Raw genomic sequence first — 15,693 nt, forward strand, 5'->3', positions numbered from 1 at the left:
CCAGGGAGGGGGCCATGCTAGCAGGTATGGGCATATAGCATTCCCAGCAGGAAGTAGGGGGCGCCGGTGATGAGGGTTTGGTGGTGAGGCTGGGGGAGCCAGGGAGGGGGCCATGCTAGCAGGTATGGGCATATAGCATTCCCAGCAGGAAGTAGGGGGCGCCGGTGATGAGGGTTTGGTGGTGAGGCTGGGGGAGCCAGGGAGGGGGCCATGCTAGCAGGTATGGGCATATAGCATTCCCAGCAGGAAGTAGGGGGCGCCGGTGATGAGGGTTTGGTGGTGAGGCTGGGGGAGCCAGGGAGGGGGCCATGCTAGCAGGTATGGGCATATAGCATTCCCAGCAGGAAGTAGGGGGCGCCGGTGATGAGGGTTTGGTGGTGAGGCTGGGGGAGCCAGGGAGGGGGCCATGCTAGCAGGTATGGGCATATAGCATTCCCAGCAGGAAGTAGGGGGCGCACGGCCCAGGGGGGTTCCTAGGCTATATATCATAGTAATTTTATAGCCATAGCAGGACCCTTGCTTAATAACATTGTTATTACATAATATTGTAACTACATAATGTAACATTGAAATAAATTATAACCTTTGTGGATAACTGCATTAGAATGAAACTTTAGAAAGAGATCAAAATGTGAATTTTTTTTGTAATTAAAGATGCTAAGTTTGATTTCAGCCTGCAAATTTATTGAAACGATAAAACAACCTTCTAACACTTTGAGACACACACATCACACACAAAAAAATGACTCCATTTAGGGTAAAAGACTTTATTTCCATAGGATGTTTACAGTATTGAAGTATGACATTTTTTATTATCACCTTTTACCCAAAGTCACTATTTATGCAAGTTTAATTTTTAGAAAAAAAATAAGAATAAAAACAAACAAAAGAACTTCCCCTTTGTACATTAATTCACATTGGAGAACAAGCAAAGATATATTTGTTTACTGTACATATAAATACATGTGGCCAGAGAATCAAGGACTTGTTACATTATTACATATGAAACAGACACATTTGAAATGATGCGGAGGTTCATGTTATCAGCAGTGCTGAGCTGACTGAAGCATGATGTGCAGTGAAAACACTTTTAACTGCCTCAGAACAATGGCTAGTACATGTCAGTATTAATGTCAGCATTCAGCAAATGGCAAGAATGTTTGTAGGTTATGTGTAAACAATCTTAACAGAAAGAAACAACACCATCTCAACACCATCCTTGAATTAAAGTCAAACTGATAACTTAATCATTACAAATGATCAAAAAACATCACAACAGAATCACACATGTGAGCAGCTTCATAACATACATTTCAAAATCTTCTGGATTTTACTCAGACCCCTTCCATTCATATTCTTCAGCATGACAGGCACATTAAAAGCTGATTAAAGACAGAGGTGAAGTAACAGGCCAATCCTTCATTGTTGGTACTGTAGATACAAAATGAGTCTACTGCTTAGCTTCTACTGCAGGGTCATAAAGGAGTGGCATCTTGTCATGAATGCTGTCTTTACAAAGTTTTGCAAACTCACTAGGGTAACATGCTTCTAGTAAACAAGAAAACTTGTTTAACCACATGCTACACATGAAGTTTCTCATAAAGGACTTGAAAACTGATGATCCAGTAGGTATCGGACACTTTTGATGTTATTCTTTTGTAAATAATCACTGTTGCTCAAAGTCACTTGTTGCTTTATTCCAAAAGGTTCACAAACTCCTGATTTCTACTAGCATTTCTCTTTAAATAAGTATAAAAAAGCCGGATTTGCTAATGCCCTATGTGCTACATGGAAAACGATACAGTGTGGACTATTTACAAGCAAAAAAAAAAGGGGGAAAAAAAGATGTCAGCACTTTGGTGTAAGCTTGTAAAAGTAACCATTACATGAACTGGTCATATCTCTTAAAAAGCCTTCTCAGGGTTTAAAAACGTTGATATTTGACATGAAGGTCGAGCGTGACAACCAGAACAGATCATTTACTGACAGCAGCCTTTTCTTCCTCTCACCAGCAGATGGTGCTCTCCCCCATCAGTTCAAGAGCAGCCAACTTTCTGTTTTAGCTAGACCACTTCTTTTCCACTTGACAAAATAAAGACAACCAGGAACACTTTCACTTCCTCTATAACTTCAACTTTTCCAGCTTTCATTTAGACATTCTGCTCCTACAGAAGCAAGCACACAAAAACTGCTCAACAGATGTGTAAAATGGTCAGTTCTTGGTACTAGAACTTTGCAGCAGTGTTTTGAGACGATAAAGATGATTTATGCACTTTCCCTGACATACAATAGACAATACAATGTTTTGGTCTCGTTTTGCACAGCATGTTTTCAATAGATGTTACAGTAGATTAAGTTCCCAATGCTTCTGGCTTACTATGTTGACTACAACCTAATATCTTGTTTTGCATTATGAACATGGAATGTTCAAATTACAGTAAGATGCAGACTTTTCTCCAGTTAAGGTTTATACAAACCTCTAGTGTGACAACAAAAGTAAATTACAATGATATATCCCTTAAGTCAAAAGAGTGCTAAGTCATCATTATTACAACTGTTCAACTCAAGGTACAGGTTAGATGTAAACACAAGATGTTCTCCTACAACTCAATGTACCTATCCATAATTTGGAAAACCAAAAGAAAAAAGGCCCTCACCGAAGTACACAGCAACAAAAAACCCTTAGCTAATCTGGTGCACTCCCAAAACGGACTGTGCCTGGGAGAAATAAGGGCAAAAACAAGGGAGTCACAAGGCAGGCCACAGTGTTTCACAAGTGTTGTGGCTCATATCACAAGATAAAGGAACAGCACCCGCAGTTCCCTGTTGGCATTTATTTTGTAATTGTAATTACTGACAAACAAAGTGGACTTTGTCCTGCTTTCATGTCACATAAATTTGGTCGATAGCTGGACTGGGCTTCAGTTTTTTCTCCATGAGTGCTTAAGAGAAGATGTGTCAAGGCGATTAGTGTAACATTTGTCTCGCTAGTCAGTCATTTAGATTATTAGAAAGACTGTGAAGGATTTCACACGGGCTTCTGTTGTATTTGAAATCAGATGTGCTTTGAAAAAAGCTTCTGATGGATACAAAGAATAGTTGGGATTATGAATTTGGGCTTCACATTACTGCAGGACTTCAGTTCCTATGTCACATACACTCACGTACAAATGATTTGTACTTTGCTTCCAAAAGTATGACAGCATGATGGTAGATTGTTGTCCTCTCATCTCTATTAGAAAGGACACATAACAGGGACCAGTAGGCACTCAGACTCTCAGTCTGGCTCTTCTCTACATACAACCCCAATATGGCGCTGTGCGGTCATCGTGTCAGGCACAGAACTGTTTGGAAGGGAGGAAGAGCAGGTGAAAATAGAGATGGAGGAATGGGGGCTTTATTCCGGTAAATGCAGTTCAGCCATCTCCTGTTTCATCTTGAAGTACTGGTTGAAGCGCAGAACAGCGTATCTGCAAGTAGAGCCACAGACAGTGGAGCAAAGTCAGTGGAGAGCGGTTGACAACATTTGGCTGATACTGAACTGAGATGTACAAAAGTATTTGACGTTACTTTGATTTTTTTTATTAAAAACATTAGTAAACATCTGCATCTGCTCAGCACAGTGAAACAACATAACTCATGATAGTGAGATTGATGGTTCAGTTCAAGCCTAACTTACCCCAAGAAGTCAAAGTCGATGGTGGACAGTTTGGCCTGAATCAGAGCCCACAGACCCCAAAAGAAGTGTGACGCCTGGAGACAGAGACACAAAGGATTAGTATGCCACTAAAAGTAAATGTCGTTTCTAATTACACAACACCCGAGCACTCAAACAAATCCGACGCCAGCAGCAGCCCTATGGCAACAACAACAAATAGCTGACTTAGAAATACAATTCACCTCACCCTCCCATCCTCCACGCTGCCCTCTTTCCATCTTGACAGTAAATAAGGCACAGGGTGGCTCATGGGAGCACCAATCCTCATAAGGGTAGCAAGTTGTCATTAAAGGAACCTCCCATATGACACGCCGCTAGAATGAACAAACATCCCTCACTCATTTCCAGGGCGAGTCATCTAAGTTTATGGCCCACATCAGTCCTTACTCTGTTTAACCCACATCACACTATAATTCCATGTTTTCTAACCCAACACCTGGCAACAGGCTTGGAAAACAAACCAAGAAGCCCACGGGAGGCTTCCTGTGACCAAAATAAAGATAGTATTTAACAAGAAAAGGCCAAAGTACAGGAGGGATTTTCATGTGATGCACGTGTTATTTACACTCTTACCAAGGCGAATCTGTTGACTTGGACGTAAAGGATCTCCACCTCTCTGTCGGTCACTTCACTTCCCTGGCCTTTGTGCTCTTTGTAGGCCTCCAGATACGAGTGCAGCCACTCCAGCTGAAAAGCTCGGTCGGGGTAATGACTGTAATCCACCTCATTAATGCCTGCAGCACATAACAGGACGTGAGTTAAATGAGTATGGGACATTTCATACACGCTATCTTTCAAGTGCAGCAGTGTTAGCCGTACTCACCAGCAAACTCGTTAAAATGGTTCCCAATGTCAAAGGCTTGATAATTGTACCCAGAATACTCGTAGTCAATGAACTTTACATTACCTGGAAGAGAAGCAGAGTGGTTTAGACAGAGAATAAGAGAGCTGCATACAATAATTATGCTTCATTTCCCTTTACTGTACTCAAAATGACAAAGGTTTGTACGTGTTTAACTCTGTCTTCCTGTCTGACCTGTTTGAGGTAATTGTTGTGCAGGGAGTAAGAGCTTGCATTTTGAGGAAAAGAGACAGCAGAGGGAGACTCAAGCACAGGCGTGAAACAGAAGGAGATGATAAAGCAAAGGTGTTCTCAAATAACCTCTGTCGAAAACTTTCTACGCATGCGCAAGCTGGTTTAATACAGTGATGCCCCAGTCCACTCACATGCTGGACAATGCAGTGAAAAGCACATACACAAAAGGGGTTTGTAAAATCAATGGTGTGGATTTTTTCTTGGATGTTCCAACTACTCTGCCTATACTACGACCCTCAAGAATCAATGTACTCCAGAAACTTCTAGAAGGGATACAGACTTTAAGATGATTCATATTGGGCTAAGATGAAAACAAGCCTTTTCTTTTTGGACGGCTAACAGATGTTTCACTCATACCATCAGCATGGTACCTGAAAGACTAATTACAAACTGCTGTCTGTAGAGTGTACTGTATTCAATGTGCCAGAATCAAAGCTTGGAGAATAGGGAGTGTAACTTGTGGTGCAAACTGCGGCATGACAACAGCTCCAAACTGCTCGAGGCGTTTGTTTAAACATTGTGTTCTAAAAAGAGAACAAGTTTTTCAAGTCAGTACATATGAGATACCTATACCTCTACTGACAAGCATGTAACTAACAATAGTGTTTGGTATTTAAATGTTGGACTCTTAAGGCCAATCCTAAAGAGGAAACAGTAGCTGCGTTTCCATTAAACCTAGATTTACGCAAAACCTAAATACCGCAATAAAGAAATGGTAATGCAAACACCCCATTTCTGAAAAACATGTTTTTACGCTCTCATGGGGTGGTTTTTCAGAAATTTCGATACATTTCGATACAAAAGTGCAATGGAAACACCTTTTCCGCACGTTGTCATAACAACGCTTCTCCCTCACCTTATCGTACATGTCAACTGCCACACACACAGACTCCAGCGTTCATATTTTATCAGCTCTGCTGTTATTGTAATGCAGATGTTTGTTTTTGACCGACACTTGGGAAAGCATCAGGACGGCTGTGAGCCTGTCAGAGAGCAGTGGGAGGGGCGGAGGTTTTCAGTGTTTTCTTCGTGCCTGTTTTGAGTTGGTGTGATCACAGGCGAAAGTTTGACCAGTGAATAAAATCACTAATGTTTATGAATCAGCATCATCATCAGTGCAGAGTCTGGAAGGACATTACGTTTTACTCAACTCTAGTTGAGCGCATTTTTAGTCATAATGGAAACACTGGCAAGGCGCAATTGTTCTTTATAGAAACTTAAATTGCCTTTATTTTGCAAAACAATGTAATGGAAACGCAGCTCATAATAGCTTCAACACACATGGAACACAGAGTTCATTTCTCATACATTTTCTTGAGGCCTAATGTTTTTGTGATAGTTGAAAATCTACCCAACACCTCGAAGATTACTCACATCAAGAGCTTACATCAAAGAATTCGTCTCTTGGTCTGTGTGTAAGAAAGGCCAACATAGTATCTAAATAGCTCCAGTTTCTTGTCTGCCTGTTATTCCAAAAGAGGAAGTATCAAAGAATGTGCTGCTGTGTCTGCATTTTTAGCCACCGTAAAGATGAAGTGTTTGTGTTAATATGAACAAAGAGGGAAGCATGCATGAGTGAAACTCAAAATACGAGCCCTTACTTTCAAAAGCCCAGATTTCAAGGCAGTGTTGACATAAATATTAAGAAAACGTTTGAAGTGATCTTTTTTTTTCTTTGCTTCAATTAGTTCACTTCACTTTGGTCTCAGGTTACCTCTCTGCCCTATCTTACTAACTACTAGTTTTGAAGGTGGTGCTTGACAACAGAGAAAGACACTTTGAGGTGGGTTACCAGCTGGCGTGTAGGTCCTAGCGGAACACAACTGAACCCCTCCAGGCAGTGGCTATAGCCCCCCTGTGCAGCAGATGAAAGGGTTGGGGCAAACACATCTTTCACACGTGCTCACTCTCTCTCATCATCTGTCTTTGATCCAGACTCACTTCCATGCGCAGAGTTGCAACATCAGGCCCTGCTGCAAAACTCCCTTTTCTTTCCCCCTTCAAAAATGTGACATCACCTCCCCTTCTCACACACCCCTCTAATGCTCACTCCCTATTGGCCAACGTGACCCAATAGTGTGGCACCTCTGCTGCGTTAGCTAAGGACAAAATAGTTAAGAGGCTCACTGTTAGTTCCTGAGCTGCTGATTTGGCTCTTAAGCAAGAATAAATGTGTGAAGATTATTTTCTTTTGCAGTATTGAACAAAGTTGAGGAGGAAGAGACAAATGAAAGAAAGGAATAAAGAGTAAGAAGACTAATGCAGCTCCAACCTGAATTAGACAAGTCTTTTAAAAGTGACTACAATAGTTGCACTACGTCTGGTTATGTTTTTATCAAAACACATGGTGATATTTTGCTTACCTATCCCTGTCACTAAGTTACAGGACTAAGTTTTTTTTTTCAAACTCCCTAAAGGATTAAAGCCTTCTCCAACAAAGATATTGAGTGTTGTCAAAAGTACATCCATGGAAACACGTCTACTACATAAAAAGCTGCTGAGTGCTTCAGCAAAGGCACGCCCCCACTGTTTAGCTCAAACATCTCTCAGCTTGGAGGATACAGACAGTGATACTTTTGGTAAATACCAGAGTGTACAAACTCCATGACAAGACCAAAAACTAACATTACATGTCTTCCCTTGTGACTTTTCAACCTGTCCAGCTTGTTGTTTGCTTTTTACCTAAGGCAAATGCAATGGAATGTGTTTGTTTGTGTTTCTTTTTGTGGGGGAGGGGGCTGTTGTTCCCTACTAAAATATCTGCTGGGTGGTTTTAGCAACCTCACTCAAATATGTAATAAGTAATTATACGTTTAACATGTAGGAATACTTTGGGTCAGGGATAAAAACAAGTGTACCGTACTGCTAATATCTGTAGCAGACACACTGTGAAGGTTTTAACTCAGGAGAAACTTTTGCAGTGACAGACTTGTGTGTTGACTGATGTATGTGAACATGTAGGGTTTTTGATCGCTCCATGACAAAATTCAAACCATTCCCTTTGCAATAACTACTTGTAAACTAGATCAACATATTTGTTATGGTGCCAGCAAGAAAAAACAAAGTATTACCAGCTTATCAGTCTTCTTGTAAACGATTGACTAACAATCATTTAAGTACTTATGTTATGAAATGGAAAGGCTTCAAATAAGTGCAATCTCAGAAGAAAAGCTTCAAGTAATAACCAGTGTCTCAAGTAGTCTGGCAGTAAAAGATAGAAAACTGGTGGGCAAGTAGCATTGAAGGGTAATATGTAGGTATGTAGCTTCTACTGCTACCATGAACTCATCCCGATTAGCCTGAGCAGTGGGACTACGCGAAGGCCCTCAGAGCTGACTGTGCGTGAGGTTTGTCTCTCTCCATTGCCTCCCCAGCGCAGGGCAGCACAGCCACAGCCTCAGCTGTCATTCCTGGGGGAGAAAGGCTAGACACAAGGAGCTGTGAGAAGGGCCCCGCCCCTCGTCACGACATGACGAGGGGACTGACAGCTCTGACCAACCCCTCCCACCCTCCCACACACATTATAAGTCATAACCCATCCTCAGACCTGGGATATTTCTCACCATCTTAGAGTTAAATTTCTCTACTAGGAAGACAAAACAACAAAAAAAATCACTTATTTGTACAGTATTGTTGAAGAAAATTAGTAATGCTGGCACTAACAATTAATAAAGTACTAATTTTTCCTGACACAGGTTGTTTGAATTTTATACCATTGACAAAAAGCACAACAAATGCTGTCAATATTACTTTGACAGGGTGGTATGATGTAATGGCTACTTTGTTTAGACCATTCAGATCTGAGAATATGCTGAATGTTTCCTCACAAAATCAGAATGACAGATCAGACAAAGTTAAGGGAAAATGATAAAATCCAAATGGATAAAAAAGTGACTGTCCACACAGTCAATGGTGCTCACTGTGGGGAGCAATGACAAGATCAGAGAGAGGGGTTCAGTTTAGTTGGCTTAGCCTTATCAAAACAAGGATTCCATCTAGAGTCAAACCAAACATCCACTTAACAGGATTGTCTTCTCTGAACATTCTGCTGATACGCCTGCAGTATCAGGATGCAACAAACTGAACATGAGTGGTGCATGAAACAGAGGTGGAAAGTGCACTGAATGCAGTCCACAGAATCTTTCCCACAGCTACGTCTATGTCTACATTTGTGGAGTTGTTACTCACCAGCCTCCTGGTTATAGATGATGTTTTTGCAGAGCAGGTCATTGTGACACAGAACGACTGGGGAACCCAGCACAGACAGGCTCTGTTTGAGCCACACCAACTCTTCTCGCAGGCACCGTGGGCTGGGCACCTCCTTACTCAACCTGGTGGAGGCAGAGAGTCAAACATGATGAATAATGTACAGTGTACTAAGAGCGGTGGAAGGCTTTAAACTATTTATAGAAAACAGAAGGAGGCAAACTGTTTTTTTAAACCTGGAGGTAGACTTTGAAATGGAACTGAAGCAGTAATGCAGAATAAGAAGTATCAGGTGGTAAAGAGGCATTCCCCTGGTTTGTGTAGTTTTCAAGACAGTCTTTGCTCGAGTAATGACATAAATGAAGGATTCTTATCGGTAACATTTTTAAAATTCTGCAACCAAATGATCCAGGTAAAGAGTTTTCTTTTGTGTGTTGTATACTCAAACTACAAACAAACAGCAGACTTCCTAATAATATCAGCAAAATGACAACTTATCAATAAATGATTTAAACCTTGATCCCCTAGCTATCACAAAATGAGATTTGGTGAACCCACTCTTATCTTAACTGCAGCTCATCATTAACCATCAGCCTCGCCCTGCAAGATTTCATTTCACCATTACAGCATCTGTTCCTGGTTATAATATAAAACGGTCATACAGTGAAAATATTTTATTACTCAAGCGCTAACTGACACCTCTGCAACTCCAATTCAATTCAAGTTTAAATGTTTACTGTCAACATCAGGCTTACTGTCTCTTTGACAAGTAAACGATTACAATCACACATCTGATAAAAGTGATTGGGAGCTACTGAGCAGGCTTCAGTCATCGTGACAAACAGAGAAAGATAAACTATCTGGATACAGCAGCTGTTAGTCTTTCAGATGTTATGGTAAGACTTTAAGTTAATATTTGTGAGGCCTTTAAAGAAACAAACTACAAAGACAAAGTTTGTTGAACTGACTGTGGATATATACATTAAGGTCGCCATTATTAATTGCATAAGGATAGTTTGGGGAGTACTTTTCTCTTGTTTAGTGAAGATGACATTTGCAGAAGAAGAACACAGAAGATGAGAAGTGAGAAATCATCCTCCGTGAAGGGTTAGTCACCTGGGCACCCTGGAGTGCTTTAAGCTTCTGCCAGATCATTGCAAGATGCTGAGTCATTGTGCTCACTGGTGATATCATCAGAAAGCAGTGTAGACCATAACTGACCTGGTTAGATATATCCTTTAAGTGAAATGATAATCTCATATTCCAAGCCTTCTTTTTCTTTATCCTTCATGTTGTTCACAGAAGAACTGTCATTCATTCACATGTAATCACTATTACGAAAGCCTTGTTGTGTGAAGCCATGCCTGATGAGATAGTGACAGGAATTCTGTGTACTTCCCCAGACATGTGAGACATGGAAAGCAAATAATGAATGCCTTAGTGTTCCACTGCACATAGGGGTGTGACTTATACGAGAGGTCAGGGGTCGTAATTCTTCACAGCGATAACTGTTACAGAATCACACGACAGAGAGAGCAGTATCTCTCCAAAACAAGACGTTATCACTGATATGTCTTAGCTGTTTAGACTTACTGGGTTTCGAATTTATACATTCATGAAACAAGTTCTTCAGTCCTAGGTTTTGAAGGTAGCGGTTAAAATAAATTTTACTGTTGTTATCAAATATTTATTGGTTGAACGCAGGCTTTCACAACCTTTAAAGGGGACATATCATGCTTGTTTCTCCTTTTCACTATGCCAGACTAGGAAGCCTGTAAAGCATTTCTACCCTCAGTACAAGTCATTTAGTTACTTCATTGCCCCACAATAGCGTTCTCAATATCCTCATTTTAGGCCATTCTGAAGATCTCGTTGAAACGCTCCGTTTCCAGAATGACCTCCAGTAATCCACAACGTCACAGCCCTTTGTGCTCTGATTGGTCAGTTCTATCAGAGGGGCGGAGGGGGTAGAGCCAGGGGGCGGTTTTTGCAGCATGGCAGTATTTACAAAATCGCCACATTGAATGGAGCAGACCGAGCGAGTTTGCTGTTTGCCAAAACTTCACCGTAAGGCATTGATAGCACTAATAAAATGGCAGAGTGTGGGATATGTCCTTTTGTATTGGACCCCGAGTCAGACCCGGACGGTTCTGCAGCTCAGGAGGAAGAAAATCCACCTCGACACAGATCATCTCAGGATGCTTCAATGTGGTGAGTCAAACCGGTACTGTAACATGTATAGTTTATACGTGGAAATATAGGCAGACTTCACCATTAAACTATTTCTATAACAGGGCTCCATCCTGCTCCTTCACTTTTCTCTGTCTGTTTAATCCATCATGCTGAAAGTGTAGTCTAAAGATCGCCTCTACCGTCAGTTCGTCACTATGTTAGCACTCAGTCAAGTTAGCCAGAACTAGTAGGGAGCTTTATTTATACTCGGCTCTTGGTGGGTGCATCCCTCGGTGGCGGTTGTGTGACTAACTGACATCACAGAGGAGGAGCTGCTTTATCAGTTTACTCCAATAAAAAGAAAGGATCCTCGTGTCGTCATGAAGGTCGAAATCTCGAAGCCAAATGTCAATGACCTATTTTCAGAGGTATCAAATCTCGTTCTAGGATATTAGAAAAAATACAATATATCATTTTTTGAAAATTCAGGGGGTGAAAGGTCTTGTTTTCAACTTTATTATTTTATATGTAAGTATTAAATCAGGTATCAGCATGATATGTCCCCTTTAAATCGATCATTTACCACAGTACAAGTCACAACAGTTTATCAGCCACATCGGACTTATTACAGTATCTGTGATCTTCTGTATGACCTCACCTTGCATTGCGCTCAGGGTCCTTTAAGTACTTGGGGATGAGAGCAAAGTACTTGCCCATCTTCAGCCACAGGTCTGACTGAGGAACCCAGCCGTTGTGGGCATGGATGACATGGTACTTTGCAAGCTGTCTTGCAATGAGCCTGAAGGAGACAGAAAATAGATCAGAATATCATCAGTGAGCAGCTTGGACGATGTGCAGTAATCAGCTTTGGACATGGGACATTATTCAAAGGTTTTCAGACAGGTCTTCCTAAAAAATACACAAAACCAGGGGAGAAGGTTCAGGCTGAACACATAGATCCTTTTCCAAAATACGTTGATATTTACTCCCCACCTTTGACTTATTATTTATTTTTTTGAGTTTTTATGCAGCACTCTTTGTGTTTCAAATATGTTGTATAACTCACAGTCTTTGTGACAGTTACATCAAACCAGATACAAGAGTTGCTGCAGCAGGTTGAATTATTATTTTTTTTTTAAATAAGAAAGATAGTGTAACCAGAAAATCTTAAAGGTTAAAAAAATCTTTATTATTTCTGGTGGGCTTAAAATAAACTTTCCATAGAAAAAAATAGATTAAAATCATGTCATAGATTTAGGTGAACCCTTGACAAATTCAGATTATTTTTGAGGATTTTACACATACTGCTTCACCACTCTAATGTGACTGTTTCATAGATGGTGAGGTAAGGTTACAGTTTTTAAACCTGCTTACCCCAACTCTAAAGTCTCACAACTTTCTAAATCTACTAGCTAAGAGTCTTTGTTACATAAGAATCCATTACCTGAAAACAGGTTGGCTGCGAATGTCTTCTGGCTCCAGGGCAGTTCCTTGCAGAAATTCATAACACAGGCCATTGTTGAAGGTACAGTAAAGGCGTGGGGCACAGCGGTGTGCTTGTAGTACTCTAAAACTTTTCACCTCATTTTCCCTGTCAACCAACAGTTCTGTTTTATTGCCATAAATTCGGACCAGAACCACATCCTGCATAACTGGTCCCACATAGCAGCCGAGCAGCTTATTGGTTATCCCATCTGTGAAAAACTGCAGAAACACAAGGAGAAGAACGTGGAAGAGAGATCAATGACAGAACAACATCTCAAGCTGTGTTTAATTTATCTTCATGCAAGCAGAAAAAAGTGGCTTTGTTTTGAAAATAGCTCTAGTTCTTGGAAGAGAAAATGAAAAAAAGAGAAATAAATGCAGCCATGAAAAATTAGGGCATGTCTGGTTTGATTTAAGCTGAATGTCTCTGCTGTGAAGCTTGGAATATTTCTGGTGCGGGCTGCCAACATACCAGCCCCAATTGTTCACTCTATAAGGGATTTCGGTGAGGAAAAAAGGGGGACTGTCAGGAATTTTATTTTGCATGAGAAAGCAATGACAGGCATTTGCTGAGTTCCCACTTTGTACTCATTGATGAATATAGGCAAGAGTGGCAGCTCATGTGACCAGCTCATCCTGTGTTTACCCAGCGGAGCCACACCCCCAGTCTTTACCCGGAAAGGAAAATATCTCACTTTCTCAGTATCTGTCCAAACTGTTGAACACATGATTGAGAAAACTTCTTGGAGTAATGTACGTGACACTGCTGTTTTGTTCTGCTGGATTAAACATATTAAAGCCTTGAGTCACTTTAATTCGACTTTTCAATTCCTGGTGGGCCAATAAGGAGCTGCAAAACTAATTCGAGATTACTTGTAAAAATAACCTCTAATACAAATATTTTCTTTGATCATTCACTTCTTTTCGGGTATCTTTTCAGAATCACCGAAAAAGATTATATAACGTAGACTAAACCCCCTGGAGTAACTGATTTGCAGGCAGTGCAGTACGCGGCAAGAAACCCTTGCTAATTAATCATAACCAGAGGTGACGCAGATACTATTCAAAGAGGCAAACACAGCTGTGAACCAGTACGAGGACACATCATCAAAGTATCTATCTGCCCTGTAATATACCGAGGAAATTATTGACTATCTGTGAGTAGCGGTGGGCGGCTACTCTTCTGGTGCCATTCACAAGTACGTCTTACCTTCAGATAACCCGTTACTCGTACCCAGCACAATAGTTGGATTCATGTATCCTCAGCTCTCGTGATAAATTGCAGATAATATCGTTAATAAGTTAACAAACCGGTTTATGTTGGGAATTTTTTGCTAACAACTAATTTTAGAAGTATTGGATGGATAAAACAGAGTATCACACAGTTTCTGATATGCTGTACAAGGCAGACTTTAACAAGTTAATGTTAAAAAGAAATAAACTGCACCTTCACTTTGACCTCAGACGGCTTCCAGTTTGGTCTCAGCTCCTTGATGAGCTTCATTGCACCGGATCTGTAGTCGCTCTCGTCAACTGTCACATCTATTTTTGGAACTGCGGGAGCCTCGTCGGGTACGTGAATGTAGTTGGCCATGACTCAATATTTATTTCCTCCAAACTCTGAAAGTCTTTCGTTGCACCTCGTAGGGGCAAAATATTTGTAATGACTGAAACGCGTGACGGTTGCTACTAGTATATAACGCAAGAGCAGTCAGTGTGCGGCAACGCCTCTCAAAAAAATCCCACCCACCAGAAAAAAATGTGCTCCCAGTGCATGCTGGTAGTCGAATGACTCAAAGGAGGCGTGTGACACATGCGTCGGCGTGCACCCTGGGCGGAGCCTAACCTTTATAAATACATTTCCGCCTAATAATTAACCTTTTAACGATATTGTGTAATGCTTGGTATCAGCAACAGTCAGAGAGATGACGTCATGAAACAAAAAAAGAAAATGATCAAAAATGCGATCCAAAATTCTCACAGGCAACGCAAGACGGTGGTTCACGGTGTTCACATACAAGCGTACACTCATTACATACGTAGTGAACTATGCAGTTGACGTCACATCCGTAATCTTCTTGAATGAAGCCTGAGCAGTTTAAATGTCAGAGCTGCAGAGGCAGGTAGGTGTTGTATAAGAGCAAGAAGGTACCTGGATTTAAACACCCTTTGTCAGCGTTTAAAAGCTGATTTTGGACGCACCATCACTGCTTGATCTTGAAGTCTGCAAGCTCCAGCAGAAAGCTGTATTAATGAACTCAAACAGAGATACGTTACATTTAAATTAGTCCAAATATAGGTACTTAAAGGTGAGATAGGGATGCAGCATTTAATAAACTATAGGAGGCTTCTTCAAAAAACACCTACCAAACTCCCCAGAAGAGGCCTCATGTCAACACTGACACTTCAGTAGCTACACTGGGACAAAGGACAGTGTGCTTGGAAACCCATTGTAAAAAATAAATAAAAAATACATTACAAGGATCGTGTTTCAACAATGATCCTTTTTCGAAGTGTATGACTTATTCCCACACTTTGGCATAAAGACTTGATCACATTCCCCATTACTTGTTGACCCATGTCACTCTAACTGTTAGGGTTATTTTTGGTTTTTATAAAACGCTCTGAGCCAATTTTAGCAGATAAATACAAGTGTTAACTCCATGAGACACAAATGTGAAGCCGTGTGGAAAAGGGTGTTTACTTCTTCATTCATTCATTCAGATATAGCTTCTGAAATAAGTCTTCTCAGTTCATCCAATATTTCTTGGCCTTTCAAAAAGGGGATTTTCATGCATCATCCCCATGAGCAAAATATCCGAGTAGCAAAAGGGAAGCATTGTGTAAGCTTAATATTGTCTATTGTTACCATGCCTGCTGAAGCATAAGAGGAGACTAATGGATGTCTAGGTAGAAATTTGATACAGCGTTGCTTAGACAGCGTAACAACAAAATAATAGCTACCTTTTATCCATACAGTATAGTTAAACCTATGCCATTGTTCTTGATTAAAAGA

The 15,693-nt window shown here is 40.8% G+C and overlaps 1 protein-coding gene across 1 annotated transcript; it reads right to left on the minus strand.

Annotated features, from left to right (window-relative positions):
- Positions 1 to 780: 780 nt before the first annotated feature.
- On the minus strand, positions 781 to 14,443 carry etnk1 (ethanolamine kinase 1). The gene is made up of 8 exons (XM_074698188.1): positions 14,125 to 14,443; positions 12,637 to 12,896; positions 11,851 to 11,991; positions 9,003 to 9,145; positions 4,542 to 4,625; positions 4,292 to 4,452; positions 3,680 to 3,753; positions 781 to 3,470 (listed from the first exon to the last, which is right to left on the minus strand). The coding sequence occupies exons 1-8, from the start codon at positions 14,269 to 14,271 to the stop codon at positions 3,398 to 3,400; spliced, it is 1,083 nt and encodes a 360-aa protein (XP_074554289.1). The 5' UTR covers positions 14,272 to 14,443; the 3' UTR covers positions 781 to 3,397.
- Between the last annotated feature and the right edge of the window lie 1,250 nt (positions 14,444 to 15,693).

The sequence above is a fragment of the Halichoeres trimaculatus genome, unplaced genomic scaffold, assembly GCF_033239565.1.
Source record: "Halichoeres trimaculatus isolate MK-OKI-2021-1 unplaced genomic scaffold, fHalTri1.1 fHalTri1_scaffold_21, whole genome shotgun sequence".
In the NCBI taxonomy this organism is placed as follows: domain Eukaryota; kingdom Metazoa; phylum Chordata; class Actinopteri; order Labriformes; family Labridae; genus Halichoeres; species Halichoeres trimaculatus.